The sequence below is a fragment of the Myotis yumanensis genome, unplaced genomic scaffold, assembly GCF_028538775.1.
Source record: "Myotis yumanensis isolate MYYU_CA2020_CCGP unplaced genomic scaffold, mMyoYum1.0.hap1 SCAF_4, whole genome shotgun sequence".
In the NCBI taxonomy this organism is placed as follows: Eukaryota; Metazoa; Chordata; class Mammalia; order Chiroptera; family Vespertilionidae; genus Myotis; species Myotis yumanensis.
In genome coordinates this window covers 109,357,683-109,377,320 of record NW_027223755.1, presented here as the reverse complement: position 1 = coordinate 109,377,320, position 19,638 = coordinate 109,357,683, and the positions used below count along the sequence as shown (strand labels likewise).

Here is a 19,638-nt window from a genome sequence, read left to right as displayed (position 1 = left end):
TTCCCTGTGCGGCCCACGCTGAGAACATGCTCCCTGTGCGGCCCACGCTGAGAACATGTTCCCTGTGCGGCCCACGCTGAGAACATGCTCCCTGTGTGGCCCACGCTGAGAACATCCTCCCTGTGCGGCCCACGCTGAGAACATGCTCCATGTGCAGCCCACGCTGAGAACATGTTCCCTGTGCAGCCCACGCTGAGAACATGTTCCCTGTGCTGCCCACGCTGAGAACATGCTCCCTGTGCGGCCCACGCTGAGAACATGCTCCCTGTGTGGCCCACGCTGAGAACATGCTCCCTATGCGGCCCACGCTGAGAACATGCTCCCTGTGCGGCCCACGCTGAGAACATGCTCCATGTGCAGCCCACGCTGAGAACATGTTCCCTGTGTGGCCCACGCTGAGAACATGCTCCCTGTGCGGCCCACGCTGAGAACATGCTCCATGTGCGGCCCACGCTGAGAACATGCTCCCTGTGCGGCCCACGCTGAGAACATCCTCCCTGTGCGGCCCACGCTGAGAACATGCTCCATGTGCGGCCCACGCTGAGAACATGTTCCCTGTGCAGCCCACGCTGAGAACATGTTCCCTGTGCTGCCCACGCTGAGAACATGCTCCCTGTGCGGCCCACGCTGAGAACATGCTCCCTGTGCGGCCCACGCTGAGAACATGTTCCCTGTGCAGCCCACGCTGAGAACATGTTCCCTGTGCTGCCCACGCTGAGAACATGCTCCCTGTGCGGCCCACGCTGAGAACATGCTCCATGTGCGGCCCACGCTGAGAACATGCTCCATGTGCGGCCCACACTGAGAACATGCTCCCTGTGCGGCCCACGCTGAGAACATGCTCCCTGTGCGGCCCACGCTGAGAACATGTTCCCTGTGCACCCCATGCTTTAAGGTATCCGTATCCTGTGATAATGAAAACCTGCTATAACACAGGAACCCGAACATTCTTACAGTCGGGCAGTTACTTTTGCTTTCTTAACCCAAGCACTCAGGGGCATGGACAAATGCGATGCTTTTCCTCTTTTCTGATTTCTCAAGGCAAGTTCATCACCATGGCCCTCACAGAAGGCCCCCATTGAGGGCCCAGGGCCCTAGCTCCAGGCAACCCTGGCCTGGGTCTCTGAGCTGGACTTTGGAGCCTCGAATGTGGGTGTACCAGTGGGACTCGTGGCTGGGACAGGTGCCAAGCTCTGGGCCTGTGTGGCTGTATTTCTGGGCTGGACCAGGTTCTGGGCACTGTTGCTGGGCTGGGCGGGCTGGTTAGGGGTGTCCCACTCGCTCTGGGCGCATGGTAACAGCCGAGACTGCTCAGAAATAGTGTCTTGTTGGGTCGGCTGGTGCCACAGTCACCGAATTCTGCTCCAGGACCATCAGTGTGGGCTGCTCGCAGGAGGGCCCCTCCGGGAGGACCAGGGAGCGGCCCTGCCAGCGTCCTCTCCTTCCCTGGAGAGGGACCCAGGGTACGGCTGCCTCCCGTTCACGGTCTCCCCTCGGGGCTGCAGACGTGGGGTCTCTCCTCGGGGCTGCAGACGCAGGAAGGCTGAGCCTGGGATGACACTCGCGCTTCCCAGGCCTCTCTGCTCTGGGTCCAGGATCTCCTGACTCGAGGCTGAAACAGGAAGCGCAGAGCTGCCAGAGACGACCCGGAAAGGCTCGGCCTGGCCCTTGTCCACCCGGCACAGCAGGCAGTCTAAACCTATCCCAGCTAGAGTTCTAAGCCTGTCCCTGCTGGAGGTCTAACCCTGTCTCAGCTGGAGGTCTAAGCCTGTCCCTGTGGAGGTCTAACCCTGTCTCAGCTGGAGGTCTAAGCCTGTCCCTGCTGGAGCATCGTGTCCCCTTGGGCTCCTGCCTGCATTACCCTCCGCGTGTGCGCCACACACAGATCTCCCGTATGTGTGTGCGTCTATGTGAGAGTGACGAGAGGAGGCCATGCCCCCGCTGCCCACCGGTGCCCTCCCACTCCCATGGCCAAAACAGAACGAGGAACAGCGTGCTGTCCCGCGGTAACCCTCTTCTTGCCGCTCCTGTGTTGGTAGTACTCAGAGGACTTTTCTAAGAGCTCGGGATCTGGGGTTAAATAGACCTTGGTTTCATGCCTCAGTTTCCCCATCTGTAAGGGTATTTATTAAATTCACATACACTTAATCCTTACCGTGTGCTAAGCTTCGCTCTAAAGTCCTTGACCAATATCACCTCTTCTAATCCTCATAAAAGCCCGTGATCTAGATGCTGCTGCTCCTCTCGGTGAGGAGAGGAGGCACATGTAAGTGAGGTAACGCGCTCCAGCACATGGCACAGCCGGCCCGGAACCCACGTTCCTCACGCCACCCTACACCCAGTAGGGTGCCTGCTTCCTGGGTGTGAGGAGACCCAGAGAGCCCTTAGCCAAAGCCTGCACAGAGTACATCTGAGCAGACAACTGCCCAAATAATTACTGCGCTGAAAACTCCCAACAACCTGCAGATTATCGATGTTTTAGAGAAAAGAAGACCAAGGCTCGGGGGAATAAATGACTCAGCCAAGAGCCCCGAGTAAGTTAGTGAGTGGGGGAGCAGAGATTCGAACTCAAGCCTGAGGGCCCCCGAGCTCATGCTGCGACCGCTGCACCACACGGCCCCTCTAGAGGTCAGACACGTCCTGCTGAAGGACAGCCTCCATTTCCTCCAGATGGCGAGAATCCAACCTTTGTGTAAAGACTCACAGCCGAGCAGCCTCACTCGGCTTCCTGACTGTTGCTGGCCAGGCCCGGGGCCCAGGCTGGGCGCCGTGCGAGATCGCAGGGAAACACGCAGGAGATGGAGCCGCTGAGCCTGGACGCACCGCTCGCCCAGGACTCGGCTCCCGTGGTCCACGCTGCCCCGCCCGGCCGCCTCCCTTGTTCGGAAACCACTGAGGACCGCGTGGGTCCTTTAGGTCACCCAACCCCAAGGAAGTGGGGGAACTGACCTTGGTCCTTGTGCCACCCAACCTCCCGGATATTCCAGAGACCCGCCGCTGAAGGGATGCGAGGAGGGCAGCTGCTGGGCCTGGTGAGACTGCCATGATACGCCGTCCTCGCCCCACGGACCTCCCTCCTGGTCCTCAAACTAAAGCCCCTCTGGCTCTGCACAAAACCGCCCCTCCCTTCACTCAGGCCTGAGCTCAAGTGTCTGCCCAGGGACCCTGCTCAAAACTGCCACCACCTGCCCTCACCGCCTGCCCTCACCACCTGCCCTCACCGCCTGCCCTCGCCGCCTGCCCTCATCGCCTGCCCTCGCCCATTCACAGTGAGCACAGCCGTGTCACCCCGAGGCACAGCGGTCCTGCTCATTGGCTCGCTGGTCTGCAGGCTCTCTCCAGTGTGGACAGGGTCTCAGGCCTTCACATAGCTCTAGTACACCGTGGGTGCTCATTAAATTTGGGTGGAAGAAAGGAGGGGGGAAAGAAGGAAGGAAGAGAGGGAGAGGACAAAGGTTGAATCAACCAGTTGTCACAGCCCATCACCTCTCACCTCTCACCTGTAACCACTGTGTCTGTCCCCAGACCAACCACCTTCGATCCTCTAACACCCTGAGCTACTCTGAGTTCGCAAATGACATCTCTCATCATCACACATGTTGCCTGAAGCGACATGCCTCCCTTACTCTGATTAACTTTTAATTAACCTGCGATCTCAGCTTATACATGATTCCATCAACATTCAGTTAACAAAAATCACTCTACTAAGTTATTAGGTGAGAGAATTTTTGGCGATGAGGGAGATGCTTTTTAGTTTTAATCTAATGCTTTTTATATACACTGTTTGAATTTTCTGTGTACATATATTCTTTTAATTTTACATGGATTATCTGAATATGGAATAATGGGCTGCTTCCTATTTCCTTTGTAATATTCCTCTGCATTGAAAAAATATCCTAATAAATGTTATTTTTTAATGCCAGGACCACAGTGACTTCATGATTGCAGCCTCATTGTGTGGTTTACTATCGCAAGAAGTCACCTTACTGGGCTCTTGCGTTCACTCTGAAGTTTTTTCTGGCAGAGCCTTCAGCTTCCTCAGTAGCCACTCTATCACCTGTAAACGGTCATTTCAGCCTCTTTTCTCTTTTGCTTGAACTCTTCGCTCGGTCTTACTGCTTCTTGCCCGGGCACTTATAGAACCGTGGTCTAATAGAGGTGGTAGGGGGTAGGGTGGGCATCCGCCTCTCGTTCTTGGTTCTAATGGAATATTTCTGAGGTTCCCCTTTAAGAAGGTGTGCCCTTCCTCACGTGAAAGAAGGGTGCTTCCCTTGTCTGAGCCACAGATGAACCATCAGCACAATCGTCTCTACCCAGGATGAGACCCCACCCCACCCCCCAAGCCAGTCTCAGGCAGCCTCTGCTGACTCTCTCCATCCCAAACCTCTTACCTGGCCCTGGTCCTCACAGCCTCGCTCTCAGCCCGCCCCACCCGGGTTCCCATCGCCTCTCACCTGTGACCACTGGGTCTCTCCCCCAGACCAACCTGCACCGCTCCTCTTCCTGACTCCCACACTCTCAGCCCTGGGGCCTTAGCTGCAACTGTGCGAGGACAGGGCCGTCTCTGCCTTCGACTGCGTGCCCGCAGGTGCCTGTGGCCAACGTCGCTCTTGGTCCCACCCTCTGCTGTTCAGGAGCAGGTCCACCCCATCCTACTTCCCTACGATCTACTGATGGGGAAATACTCCTGAGAATATGGAGTTGAGAAGAGCAGCATGAGCCCAATTTTATAAAACCACGTGTGTGTGCAAGCTCGGGGAGAGAGAGCCCGAGAGGAAGTGCAGAGACACGCTAACAGTGGGTATTCTGGGAGCCGGCAAGATGCCGCTTACTAGTACACGCATGGCCCAGCCCACTGTCGGGGCGCGTATGACGAGGTGCCAGCGGCTTCGTTCAGCGTGGAGTCACCCTCGGGGAAACTCCTGCTTCTCTTTCCTTTATGTTGCTTTTTAAAACCCGCCACGACACCAGCGTGTCTCTTCTGGTCCTAAAATACCTACCGACATCCCCGGTAGTCATAGCTCTAATTCACCGAGTTCCTAACCACGTGCCAGGAACTGCACTAAGTGCTTGCGCTGGTGCCTGATTAAGTCAGGAGGAAGGCGCTGAGCACAGGGCTGGCGCTGTGCCTCTACCGCTGCCTCGGTCCCTTCTGACGGCGCCGTGAGCTGTGACTGTCGTCACTGTGCAGAAGAGGATGAGTTTGGGGGTCATCCGCACAGAGGCCTCAGTGACAAGGCCTGGGGCGGCTCTCGGGGTGGGGGTGGGGGCCCTGCAGGGGTCGTTGCCCCAGGAGAACGTGGGCCAGAGTGCCTCCTCCTCAAAGAGAATCTGCACATCAAGCTTTCATGTGACAAATCCTAAATTTCAAACCGCAGAAGCATATTTAAATTTTACAAAAGATGCACCGAAATACCGCACACAAAGCAAAAAGAGAACCCAGACCGCACGCCGTTCTGCAAGCCGTGGCGCCTGACCTCTGCTCTGGGAGTGCCCCCTGGGCCGTGTCCTCTGTCCCAGGAAGGCCCAGACTCCAGAGTTTGTGCCGCCGCCCAGGGCAGAGATCTTCAGACGAGGGATCAGCAAGGCTTTCCTAGACCAGTGATGGCAAACCTATGAAATGCATGTCAGAGGTGACACGCGAACTCATTTTTTTGGTTGATTTTTCTTTGTTAAATGGCATTTAAATATATAAAATAAATATCAAAAATATAAATCTTTGTTTTACTATGGTTGAAAATATCAAAAAGTTTCTATATGTGACACGGCACCAGAGTTAAGTTAGGGTTTTTCAAAATGCTGACATGCCGAGCTCAAAATCTTCGCCATCACTGCCCTAGACAGACAGTGGCTGTTTGCGGCCTCACCGTCTCTGCCATTGCAGCGTGAATGCTGTAAACCAGGGAATGCTTTTCCCATACAATTTTATTTACAAACACTGAAATTTGAATTGCACACATGATTTTTACATGTCATGAAAAAATATTATTCTTTTGACTTTTTTCCCAACCACCTGAATATGCAAAACCATTCTTAGCTCATGGACTGTGAGAAAAACAGACGCTGTTTCTCTGGAAGCTGTGGGGTGTGCCGCTCTAAGTCCTCTCTCGCTTCAAGCCGCCTTAGGCCGCCTTAGGGAGGTCCAGGTCACACGCAGGCACAGGCATGCGCGCAGGTCCTTATCACCACATGGTTCTGGCTGGTCTGTCTTAGTAGGGTTTGCATTTCGTTTTCAGCTGAACCCTTCTTCCCAGGAAATCTTTGTTGGAGGATGTAAGACAGCTAACAATAGGTGGTCACACAACCACTGCCCTCACCCTGCTCTGTGCCCCCACGTATATCATGGGAAAAGCTTGGTTGATGGAGAACTGCTGGTCCAGTTTGATACAAGCAAACGGACCACAAAACTATCCCAAAGCCTCCTAGCAAAGGTCTGCGCTTCCAGCTCTGTGCGTGCGGAAGCGAGAGCAGTCACAGTGCTGGGCAGGAACGTGGAGCCGGGCAGACTTGCCCTGGAGTGGCCACTGGGAGCTGTGTCCGTGGGGAATACACTCACTTCACTAAGCCTCCGTTTCCTCCTCTGGAAAATAGGCTTAGACGACCAGGTGCCTCAAATTGCTACTAGTATTTTGAGAGCTAAAGAAGACAAAACAGCCCTGGCCAGTTGCTCAGTAGTTAGAGCAGTGATGGTGAACCTATGACACGTGTGTCAGAGGTGACACCTGAACTCATTTTTTTGGTTGATTTTTCTTTGTTAAATGGCATTTAAATATATAAAATAAATATCAAAAATATAAGTCTTTGTTTTACTATGGTTGCAAATATCAAAAAATTTCTATATATGACACAGCACCAGAGTTAAGTTAGGGTTTTTCAAAATGCTGACACGCCGAGCTCAAAAGGTTCGCTATCATTGGGTTAGAGTGTCGGTCCTTAGGGTCACAGGTTGGATTCCCGGTCAAGGGTGTGCGTACCCGGCCTGGGTCAGGGCGCATGCAGGAGACAATCAACCAGTGTATCTCTCTCGTATCTCTCTCTCTCCCCCCCTCTATCTCCTCTTCCTCCCTCCCTTCCACTCTCTGAAAATCAATGGAAAAATATCCTCGGGTGAAGATTAAAAAAAACAAAACAGAAGATAAAACAGGTAAAGTGCTCAGAATGGTATGTGCTATTTAGTGTGTGCTCAACAGGTGACTTATTCCGGCTTACACCCAGCCAGTTGGAAGGGCAGGGGGCTTAAAACAACCAGGGACGTGTGAATGACCCTCAAATGTCTAAAGAAAAAACAATGAAGGCCTTTTTTCAATATCAGGAAAGAAGTTATGAATTTTCTTTCTCCCAAGACTTTCCTTGAGTCTTTAGGTCTCTTGGCCAGGACACCCCTTCCTGGTTCAGAGCCCAAGAGGATGGCCTCACAGTGCATCGCATTTATTCTGAGATGCCTCTGGCTCGAAGCCTCCTTATAGTATCCTATGTAATAAAAGCCTAATATGACAAGTGTCCAGTCATATGTTCAACCAATCAAAGTGTAATATGCTAATGATATGCTAAGGCTGCTCAACCAGTCGCTATGACATGCACTGACTACCAGGGGCCAGACGCTCAATGCAGGACTACCCCCTGATGGTCAGTGCGCTCCCACAGGGGGAGCTCTGCTCAGCCACAAGCCAGGCTGATGGCTGCCAGCACAGTGGTGGTGGTGGGAGCCTCTCCCGCCTCCTCAGCAGCACTAAGGATTTCCGACTGCAGCTTAGGTCTGCTCCCTGCTGGTAAGTGGACATCCCCCGAGGGCTGCCGGGCTGCCAGAGGGATGTCTGACTGCCAGCTTGGGCCCGATCCCCCAGGGAGCTGGCCTATGCCAGCAGGTGGACATCCTCCGAGGGGTCCCAGACTGCAAGAGGGCATAGGCCTGGCTGAGGGACCTCCCCGAGTGCACAAATTTTTGTGCACCGGGCCTCTAGTAAGATAATAATACCCATCATAATAACAGTTACATCCATAGTGTCATGGAAAACCGTGCGCTTAGGTTCCCCACCTCCAGTGATGATGCCTGAGCCCCTCTGTAGTCCTCTGGCCTCACCATCAAATGTCCCTGTGAATAGCCCATCGCCTGGGGCTGCCCAACTGAGTGGAGAAAGAAAGCCGGGCTTCGGCTCTGTGCCTGGCCCATTGGAAGCACGGTAAGTGTCGACCATTATTCTGACATGCCCAGAGCTTTGCAAACCATGAGCTCATCTTCACATGTCACCTAACATAATTCTCACAGCAAAAGCCAGGCTCTGTGTGACTCTAAACCTTGCCCGCTGTCCACGACACCTGCCCTGCGCCTCCACTCAACCTCTGTGATAGAGACCGGAACGCTAACGCACAATCCCGTGCTGCTGTGGTGAGAAGTTCTGGAGTTGTTTGTCATGTACAGGAACTGGCGGAGCCATTAGCTGCCCCCAGAGATCGGTTAATTGGGTAGTTAACAAACACCCACATCGACTATCAAACACCCACAATGAGTTAAGTCAAGCTGATGTTGAGGAAAGAAAAGGAAGGGAAATACTGACAGTCACTTTCCCCAAGATGCAGCCGCGCAGCCAGAAGGGTGAGCCTCAGCGTCTGTCCGGGAAGGGGGGCAGGGGGTCCTGTGCCAGCCGTGCCCATTGTTGGGGGAGTGGCTCCTCCTGAGGGGCCTGGAACCTGTCCCCAGGACCCAGCACATCTGGATGGGAATTCCGGTGCTGCCTTCACCGGGTGGGCACAAGCAAATGCCTATGCCCGGCTTCAGCGCCTGCGAGGCGGGCAGGGAAGTTCTATGTGACGTTCCGTGCCCTTCTCCCGGTTCCCGCGCTGGTTGGGAGAAAGGAAAGAGGACAGTCCTCAACATGAGTGCCTGTGCTTCATAGTTCTCTGCTCTTCTAAATGGATCCCAAGACCATGCAGCATCTAGAAAACAGAAAATTTCCTGTCTGTTTCTTCTTGTTTTCCTCTACTGCCCTAAGAAAGATGCTGATGGGCCAGCCTCCACACAGCCCACCACAACCCCAACAACCCAGGCGCGTCTTCACCGTGGGGCTGAGGAGTGGGGCTGGGTCCAGGCAGAGACTCTGCCCGCCCCCCTGCCCGCCACCCACACCCACCCCTCCCCCTCGCTCAGGACCACGTTTGTTCCCACAGGGGCGTTCCGAGGGGTCTGCAAGAAAATCGACCACTTCCCAGATGATGCTGACTACGAACAGGACACGGCTGAGTATCTGCTTCGTAAGTTGCCCCATTCCCGGGTCTCCCCAGGGAGGAGGGAAGGTGCCCTGGAGTCACCCAGCTGCCTCTGAGTTTGCGGCTGCTCAGAGCTCCCCCTAGAAATGGACGTGTGCAAAGGAGCCTTCAGGGGACCTTTGCTGCTAGACAGACATTCAGGCGGTTCTGATAGCCAAGTCTCTCCTTTCACTGAACAGGAAACCGGGAATGGAGTGGGCCAGTCACAACGGGGAGATGCCTTTAGCCAACCTGCTTGGGAGGAAATCTAAGGCGTTTCCTTTAACTGGCATCCAAGTTTGCACCTTCCCCAGAGGGTGGATGTGAGGTGTTAATGGGGAAAGTGCTAATGGAAAAGTGCTAATGGACGAGGTGCTAATGGCGAGGTGCTAGGGGCAAGACCTGGGGGAATAAATGAAAAGCAAAGCTCACTTCTCTTTGACTTCAGTCCTACAAGGGCAGGGCCAGTGTCTCCCTAGGATTGTCCCAAGGTCATAACCCAGAAATGACACGGACTGTCCCAAGTACAGCAGGCGGAGGAGCAGAGTGTGGTGGCTTAGAGCAAGGTCTCTGGATGCCGGTCATTGTGGACTCGAGTGCCCGTCTGGCGCCCTGCCAGCGGGGATGGACCTGGGCCAAGCCGCCCATCTCTCCATCTCTTCGCTTTCTTTATCTGGTCAGAAATGAGATTATAATGTCATCCCTCTGACAGGGTCAGGACAATTACTAGTAAATAAGCTCACGCCCACTCCATTTAGCCAGCGAGCGTTAGCTCTTGAGATGAGCAACAGCAAGGTCCCGCGCAGGCACAAGGCGAACTTGGGACTTAGTGTAATTGAAATGTAACTTCTCCAACGGGCATGTGTACCCAGTCCGCCGGAAAGGGGAATTCGAGGGGAGTGTTCAATGCAAGGTGGCTGTTTTTAAAACTGCTATTAAAATAAGAACTTTGAGAAATTGTCCTATTCAGAGTATGTGTGTAACTCATCGCTCAAGATGAGTGTTTTTACAATTAAAATCATTTTTAGCTCTATTCACACCCGCTAGGCTGCAGATGGGCTGTGGGTCTATGTAGGAGCCTTTAGTCATATAACAATGTGAGTGGTGCAAGGGTCAATTTGAAAGAAACAGTCATATTTAAGCTAATTTTTACAACATAAACGTACCACTTATCTCTTTTCAGTCCTTATCCATTTACTAGCATTTACCCAAAGGCCTACTCGGATGTGTTTATGCCAGCAGCTCGGAAAGACTGGTGTGGGGAATACAGGCCACGCTTAGGGAAGTGGCTTGACCCAAGTCCTTGGACCCCTCCAAAGAGGACTTTACAATCCCTCCCAGTGAGGTTTCTCCTGAGTGCTCGGAGTTTTTCTCTGTTTTCTTTCCTATCTGATGAGACTGTGGTGTTTGCCCTGTTGGAGACCGAATGGAACTGTGACTTCTATTGCACAACCGGCAAACCTGCTCCACAGCTCTTGGGAGCGGCCCATGGCTTTTCCAACAAAACACAGTTTCTGCCTCTGGAAGGGCGGGGTCGTCACCACGGCCCACCTGTGCTCCACCCTCAGCCACGGAAGCGGCCAGGTTAAGGGGTTCAGCACACGGATTTCCTGCTGAGAATTTTAGAGCCTCTGACCCAGCCACACAGGGCAGGGTCATGTTCCCGCAGGGGCGCCGACCCCAGTGCTGGCGACAGCAGGTCCTGGTGTGACCACACGTGGCGGGACAGGGCTCTGCACACTGACTCTTCTGCCGTCCCCTCCTTCCCGTGTGCTGTGGGTGGGCGACAGCTTACACTGTGGTAGGAGGTCTGTTCACACACATTCCTGTGGACCAGAGATGCCCCTTAAGAGACCTCTGGGCTCGGCCAACCCTGCTCAGGCACCGATGGTGAGGTCACCGGTGATAAGCATCCCTCCCCACCCTGAAGACCCCTGCTCAGCCCTGGTGGTTGGGGAAGAAAACAGTAACAATTTCTCAAAGTTCTTGTTCGGAAGCCACCACGTGTTCCCTGGGCTAAAACAAACCCAGAGTGGACACCAGCCGACAGGAAGAAATGGCACGGCTGGCGTGCGGCGTGAGGCAGGAAGTGGAGCCGAGCACTCGGGGGAGTGGGCTGGGCACCAACTGGTCACCACGCAGTGACGGCACCACAGGGCAACAGCCACGTATACGCACCGCATAGCCACGCCTCTCACACATGCACACAGCCCAGTGCTGTGAGGTGTAGGTGTGTGCTGGGAAGAGCCTGCGTGATGGTGACTAGCGTGTGATCGGTGGGAGTCCTAGGACCGGGGTTGGCCATGGATTTGCAGGGCCCCGTGCAACATGAAATCCGGGCTCCTGGTTCGAAATGTGGGCAAAACAAAACGTCCCTTTCTTCTGCGACCTGTCATCCTGGCACAGTGCCTTATACTTGCTATTCGCTGTCACACTGCCTCCTGCAGGGACACTCAGAGGGGCCCTGCTTCTCCTGTGCCCCTGCCCAACCCCCACCAGGAGCAAACAGCGGCTGTGCTCACTGGCTGGGCAGGGAAGTGGGCAGCTGAGGACCCATCCCCAGGAGAAGGGGAGGTGGGAGGTGGGGGGGAATCTCACGTGAGTGAGGCTTGGAGCCCCAGGTAGCCGGGCTGGCCCATCAGACTTCCTTACCCAAATCCAAAGCTAAATGACTCTGAGTTTCAGGGTCTGCTGCAGAGGAGCCCAGCCCGGGCCCTGGGGAGGCGCTGGTCTCAGGGCCACGCGGATGCAGGCTCTGCCCAGCACACACGCTGGCTTCCCTCAGGCATCCGTGCTGGGGCGGCGGGGAGGGGGGCGGGGAGGGGGGCGGGGGCCCTGGGCTGCTGGGACAGGCGGGCCTCTCCCTCTCTCTGCAGGGGCTGTGAGGGCCTCCAGCGTCTTCCCCATCCTCAGCGTCACGCTGCTCTTCTTCGGCGGCCTCTGCGTGGCGGCCAGCGAGTTCCACCGCAGCAGGCACAACGTCATCCTCAGCGCGGGCATCTTTTTTGTCTCTGCAGGTGAGCACCGGCCCCGCCCTGAGATCCACACAGACCCACACCCGGCCAGGGCCGGGGGCAGGGCAGTGCTGCTCAGGGCTCCCTCCAGGGAGAAGCAGGAAAATGTTCGCTTGTTATGTTAGGAAGGAGGGCCCGCGGACTTTAATCAGAACAGAGATGCCGACACTCGGGAGGAAAGACGGGAGGGCGACGTGCAAGGTCAGCTCAGGGGGCAGGACTGAGGGGTGCCCACACTCACACGAAGGCGAGGGGCCTGAATGGTATGTGGCCTGAGAGACGGGGTCCGTGTGTTTGAAAGGGTCCAACTTCCGCTCACCAGGGCCTCTTCGCACACGGTGATCTCTGGCCGTTTGAGGTATGTGCCTGCTGGTTAACGATTGCTCACCGCTCTTCAAGGGCTCAAAGCTGCAGATCGCTCAAAGCATCTCTGGGAACAAGGCAAAGCCAGCAGCGCCAGACGCTGCCAGGGGAAGAGTTAGTCCACGGCAGCCCTGAGCAGAGGGGGCCCAGGAGATGAGAGACAAGCTGCAGGAAGGGCCTGCTCTCTGCCTGCTCTCTCCTCCCTTGTCTCCACTCTCCTTATCTTCCCCTCGTTCCTCTGTGTTTCCTCTCATCTCCTCCCCTCCACTCCCCACTTCACCACCACTCCTCCTACCCCCCCCCCATGCCATCGGTGCAATGCTTTACAAAAGCAAAGAGCAGGCAGGGGCTGGGGAGGGGGCTGCCTCTTTGGCGATGACCTCAAGCTTTGCCAATAATGGCGGCATAGTTCTCGGGAGGGGAACACTGGGGAAGAGCATAAAGGGGTGGAGCTTACCTCCAGGATTTGCATTCTGCTCCTCCACCTGCGGGGGGGGGGGGGGGGGGGGGGGGGGGGGGGGGCCTTGGGAACCCTACCAACTCCCTGTAGCTTGCTTTCCTCGCCTGTAAAATGGGTTGTTGAAAGTAGGTTGAACATAAAAAGCACAATATCACTGTCTAGTATTGGCAAAGCAGCAAAGGTGCAGTCCCGGCCCCTGCAGGACCTCCCCGCTGTGTCCCCTTCTGTGAAATGAGGAGGTTGGACCTCACTGCCCTGAGGCTCTGGGAACCGGCTCCAGCAACAGACCAGGGATCCTGCCCCAGGGCTGTGGTCATCCCAAAGGAGCACCCCGGTCACACGTTGCTTAGAGGCACGTTCTAGTCTCTGGTGGCCCTACCAGGCCCCTGGGCACCCACAGAAGGGATGCCTTGTGCTGAGGGGAGGGTTCCGAGCAGGAGAAGATCCTGACTGTGTGCCCCAGGGGATTGCTAGGGAGGCGTGTCACCAGCAGCAGCGGAGGAGCTGAGGGCTCTCTGGCTGATCAGGTACAGGGAGCTGGGAACCTGCGGGAGGAGCAGAAGCTTGGGGTCGGATCCCAAGCCACCTCCCCCACGATCTCAGGTTTTCCACCTAAAAAATGGAAGTTCCCGAGGACTCAGCCCTCTGGGAGGCTCTTTTTCGCTCAGCTATTCTGCCGATCTGTGGTCTCAGACAAGCAATCAACCCTTTACTGGGCACCTCCTATGCGCAAAATGCTGAAGAGCCTGCTGGGCTCTGAAGCCAGGCTGTCTGCTGCAAAGCTTGGTTCTCCTACTTCCAGCTGTGTGACCTCGGACAAGTCTCTTAACCTTTCTGTGCCTCAGTTTCCTCATCTGAAAAAACGGGGCTAATAATGGCTCTACCTCTTCAGGCTGTTGAGGGGATTAAATGTGTTGGTGTAAAGTGCCTAGAACTGCCCAGCACACAGCAACTTCTCAATACATAGGAGCTGCCATTCTATACCTTGATCCATGTCATTCTTATGCCGTCTCAGTTCACTCACTCGACCCCCAAATATGCCCTGCACACGTGCTGCGGGCCCAGCTCCGGGCGGGGAGAGGGCCACAGCCGTGATCAGAACTAGCCTCTGCCCTGCCCGCAGGGAGCTGACAGCGGGCAGCAGGAGGCAGGGGCTGCCCACTCACCACTGGTGCTTCGTGAGCTTGGTCAACAGGATCTCAATCCACCTTGGCTGAGGGGCCACCCTCGGCTCACATCCCACCCACATTTCCTGGCCGTGTGGGCACGGGAGGTGCCTCCTGCCCTCTGTCTCGGTCTTGTCATCTGTGGGAGAGGGGACTTTTCTACGCGGCCGCTGCGTGGCTGCCTGGTGCACGCAGACCCCCCGGGGCGGCGCACAGGAAGTGCCCGAGACCACCTGTTTCCGCCTCCTTTCACCTGGTCTGACCTCGGAGCCTCTCTCTGAACTTCGTTTTTTTCTAGCAAGACTTCCACTTGGAGCTTCCAATGTGCTCCCGCCGCAGGGGAGTCGGGCCACAGTGAGAAGCTGAAATGTCTTTGTCTGTCTCCCTTTGACACTTAAGACTTCCGCTCCCTCCTCCTCGTTATATTCATGTTGGTTTTAATGTGAAGACTGGGCCCTGCCCTACTGAGCCTCTGGTGCTCGGGAGAGGAGGCCTCCCTCCTGTGGGTGCTGCGGCCGGGCCGGCCCTGGCAGCGCCAAGCCCGCACTGAGACTAGCTCGGGGGAGTCCTGCCAGGAGGAGACGGTAGAAGCAGGACCGGCCTGCCCGCAGGGGCCAGGCCTAGATGGAGTGTGGCCGGAGACCTATCCAATGTGAAGGCCCCTAGTGCGCGGGCACCAGCCGGGCAGAATGGCAGCACGGAGCAGGCCCCTGCTTTTCACCTTTCGGGGGCTGGACCATGGGGAGGCCCTGGGGATCCCCGGGAAGCTTACGGGGTGCTCGGGGAGTGGAGGGGAGAGGCAGGAGGCCCTGACGATGATTGACCAGCGAGTGCGGGAAGGACAGTGAGGGGCTGCAGGTGGTCTAAATGTGGAGGCCAGGAGGCGCCAGCGCTGTACCCACCTCTCGGAGTCACTGCTGGTATCGAGGCCCTTAAAGCAAAGGAACAAAGGGAGACATTCGCCTTTGGAGCAGCAATGGGAGGGAGGTGGTCAGACATGCACTCAGCCCGGGCCCGGGTTCTGTGGCTCCTTCTTCCCACTCCCTGGAGAGCCGGCTCCTCCCCAACACCTCAGCAGCCACTGCCGTGCTGGCCTGCTGGCACCTGGGGACACTAAGTGGGGACCTTGCCTACTGGGGCAACAACTTCATGCCCCCAATCCGATGCTCCAGCAGCAGCTAATCTACAGCATTACCTTACCCTTAGAGGAGACTTGGGGGCCCCTGTCCCTTCCCCGCGGGCTCCTTAGTTCCCCAAACTGCAGTGCAGCTCCACACACGTCCACTGGACAGCAACCAACTCCATGTGTCCAAATATCCCCTCCTCTCCTCTCCTCTCCTCTCCCCTCCTCTCCCCTCCTCTCCCTTCCCTCCCCTTCCCTCCCCTTCCCTCCTCTCCCCTCCCCTCTCCTCCCCTCCCCTCTCCTCTCCTCCCCTCTCCTCCCCCTCTCCTCCCCTCTCCTCTCCTCCCCTCTCCTCCCCTCCCCTCCCCTCTCCTCTCCTCCCCTCTCCTCCCCTCCCCTCCCCTCCCCTCTCCTCTCCTCTCCTCTCCTCTCCTCTCCTCTCCTCTCCTCTCCTCTCCTCTCCTCTCCTCAAAACCTGTTCTCTCTGCTGCCTCTTATTTTAGCTCAAGATGCCAGCAGTGTCCCCATGACTCAAGCTGGAGCCTTGTAAGTCATTCTTCCTCTCACTCCCTGGGCCATGGCCTTTCATTGCCTGGCTCACGCCTCCTCAAATTCAGGGCCCAGCTCAGTGTCACCTTGTCTTCAAAGGGCAGTGGCTGCGTCATCTCTCTCCTTGGCTCCTGAGCCACTTGTCCATGTCTCTGGGAGAGCCCTCCTGTCTTCTGCTCCAATTGCGTTCACATATCAATCTCTCCTGTGAACGGGAGGAGTCAAGGGCAGGGACTGCACCTCATTCATTTTACCATCCCCATGGCTTCCTGCTGGAGACTGCGTGTCGGTGGAGTGAACTGGTTCTCAGGGGGGCAGTCTCGCATCCCGAGTGGGAGTCAGCTGACTCTTAGCTGAAGGCCACCGCCCTGGACTGAGCTCAGGTCCCAGGCCCTGGACTGAGCTCAGGTCCCAGGGACAGACACGGGAGAGCTCAGCAGGTTCAGGCTTCCCGCCACAAATCCTTTCCTCTCACTCCCGGTCCCTCCACATCTTCCATAAACATCCCAAGACCGCAAGTTACCACTGAGGCTTATAAAAGATGCGTTTCTCTTCCCTTCTCTTAGGGTTAAGCAACATCATTGGCATCATAGTTTACATATCGGCCAATGCTGGGGACCCCGGGCAGCGCGACTCCAAGAAGAGCTACTCGTACGGCTGGTCCTTCTACTTCGGAGCCTTCTCCTTCATCATCGCCGAGATTGTGGGGGTGGTCGCCGTGCACATCTACATAGAGAAGCACCAGCAGCTGCGCGCCAGGTCCCACTCGGAGCTCCTGAAGAAATCGACTTTCGCTCGCCTGCCACCCTACAGGTACAGGTTCCGGCGGCGGTCCAGCTCCCGCTCCACGGAGCCCAGGTCCCGAGACCTGTCCCCCATCAGCAAAGGCTTCCACACCATCCCCTCCACCGACATCTCCATGTTCACCCTCTCCCGGGACCCCTCAAAGATCACCATGGGGACCCTCCTCAACTCCGACCGGGACCACGCTTTTCTACAGTTCCACAACTCCACGCCCAAAGACTTCAAGGAGGCGCTGCACAACGACCTGGCCAACAGGCGCACCACGCCGGTCTGACTGCCTCTCGCCCTCCGCCGGGCAGCCGGGTGGGGGGGGGGGGGGCACAGGTGTCGCTGAGGTTGCATGGCATGGTCCTCGTGATGGTATTATTTTTTACAAAGAATGAAACCAAATGGATCGGCCCTGTCCCACCCTCCGCCCCTCACCCTCCAGGCCCTAACCCTCTGCTCCCCCCGATCTCCAAGCCCATCCCGACGCGTCCTCTCTGTGTATCTGTGCCGAGTGTCTCCCTCCTTCCTTCTTCCCTGGAAGGACCTCCACCTTCCTCCCTCCTGGGAATAGGATTTCACTGAGTCACAGGTGGTGGCTTGGGGGGATCCCCGCATACCCAGGCGTGTGCACAGCTGTCCCGATCGTCCCCTCACACAGATCCTCAGGACACCAACCGCCCAGTGGCCCTGGGGAGGCATTCACCTTTCCGTGTTAGAGAAACATGACCAGAAATCAAAGCTGCGGAGCCCCGGAGCAGCTCCTGTAATAAGCACTCATGTGATTAAAGGTTCTGCGTGACCAACCGCGCCAAGGTGTTGTTGCTTCCGGTCCTCGCTGCGAAGCTGGCTGCCCCGCTGAGCTGGAGGCCCAGCTCTGCTCAGCTGCACGCTGGCTGGCAGGACGATCCCTTCGCCTCCCGAGGCAGCAAGGCGCTCCCACCAATGTCAGAGTCGGTGTGCCCCCAACTGGATCCCGGGGCCAGCATGTGGTCTGAAGCCTGGCTCTCGGACCCAGTAGCTCTAGGATCTTGGGCAAGTCCACCTACACTTCAAGCCTCAGTCTCCTCATCTGAAAAATGGAACACGGTTTAGTGCTGTTCTCCATGGGGTTGTGAGGCTTAAATAAAACACCATAGGTAGAGTGACTAGCACATTGTAAATTATACATGTGTGTACATATGTAATTTTTGGATGGATTCGGGAGAGAATGAGCTTGGCATTCGCCTGCTCAGGCCGCTGTAACAGAGCCCCATAGGCTGTGTGGCTCTAACAGCAGTTACTTCTCACAGTTCTGGAGCTTCACGGTCAAGAGCAGGCGCAGACAATTGGGTTCTTGATGAGGGCTCTTTTCCTGGCTTGCAGCCGGCCACCTTCTCTCAGATGGCAGAAAGAGGGTGAGTTCGAACTCTTTCTCTCCCTTCCTCCTTTTACAAAGCCACTAATCCCATCACCAGGGCCACACCCTCATGACCTCATCTGACCCTAACCCTCTCCAAAGCCCCACCTCCAAATATCCTCACCTTGGGGTGAAAGCTTCAGCACGTGAAGTTAGGGTGGGGCACCATCCAGTCCATGGCCAACGGGGCTGTTCCCTATTGCAGGGAGGGGAGTGCTTACACAGGCTCAGAGGGTGCTGGGGGAGAAAGTGGAAGGACCTTTGAATATTTTGAATATTTGCAGTGACCTCCACCGACACTGACTTTCTGGAATTTGAGGCACACCCCAGCACTCTCCCTTCCAAGAGCTTTCCTGCTCCGCCCCAGTCTCTCAGGGGCGGAGCTACGGTCCCAGAGCTCACACTTCCCTGATGCGGTGTGCCAGGCTGTGTCCCAGCACTGCACACATACTCCACCATTTCACCCTCCCGGCAGTGTCCCCGCTTACCCAGGAGGAAGCTGAGGTGGAGAGGTGACCGGCTGCCCAGACTGCACTGCCACGGTGGGACAAGAGACCTGAAACTAGTCACGTGTCCACACTCACACAGCGAACTTGGTTGTCAGGCACAGATAGCAACAGTCCATGTTAACACTCCAGAGTCCCTGTGTTCAACCTGCACTCACACCCATCAGGTGACCTCACTGACCCTGAAAACAACCGTGTTGGGGGAATCATCACCTGCTTCGGCAGGTGAGGAAGGAGAGGCTCAGCACAGCACGCGTCTTAGGAGCCAGCGAGCAGGGCCAGCGTTTCTATCCGGGCCTCTGCTCTAACTTGACTGATCTCCTCCGAACCTCAGTTACTGATGGAATGAAACCCCCGTGAAGTTTCATGTCCACACACCACATCAACGATCACTTACCTAATGTTTCTCTGGAAATTGGCTAAGTTTCTACTTCAGTTCTTGAAACTGAGCTTTATAGAACTACTCTCAAAGGTAATTGCCAGTAGAAATAGTAACTGGGAAAGTAAATACAATGGAATAACACAATCACACCATATTCTAGCTGCAGGCTGTTCTGCTCTTTGTGAAAAGGTATCACCCAGGAGATAGAAGATGCTGAAGGTATTCTCACACCAGAGAAGAGCTTCCCTTGGCTGGACCAGCAGGATCAGAGGAGGCCTGGAAAGGGGGTCGCTTTCTCTCTAGGGGTCTGCTGCTCTCTAACAGCCAGCCACGTCACATCAGGGATCTCATCCCGCCCGCACTTTGGGAAAAGTGGCTGAGGCCCTGTGAGGAGGGAAGGATCTTAGCGATGCATTGAGTAGCTGATGAATACTGTGAGGTGGGAAAGGCAACTCGCAGCCCTGGGAACTAGAAGTTTGTCAAAAACAGGGCATCTGGGGAGTTGGTCAGAGATGGAGAGAAAGATCCCAGGGTACAGAGATGCCTGCTCTGGAGACTGAGGTACGAAGCCCGCTTGCAAAGTCCAGAGATGAGAGTGGGAGGGGGAGAGAAGTAGGCCCTGAGCCCTGGAAGGACCCTCACAC

General features: G+C 56.0%; 1 protein-coding gene across 1 annotated transcript in view; it reads left to right on the top strand.

Annotated features, from left to right (window-relative positions):
- CACNG3 (calcium voltage-gated channel auxiliary subunit gamma 3) overlaps positions 1 to 17,517 on the top strand; it is a 71,856-nt gene extending 54,339 nt beyond the window's left edge. The window contains exons 2-4 of the mRNA XM_070411671.1: positions 9,166 to 9,249; positions 12,120 to 12,260; positions 16,485 to 17,517. Coding sequence (XP_070267772.1) covers positions 9,166 to 9,249; positions 12,120 to 12,260; positions 16,485 to 16,996 — 737 coding nt within the window. The 3' untranslated portion in view covers positions 16,997 to 17,517. The remainder of the gene's footprint in view (positions 1 to 9,165; positions 9,250 to 12,119; positions 12,261 to 16,484) is intronic.
- Positions 17,518 to 19,638: the final 2,121 nt, after the last annotated feature.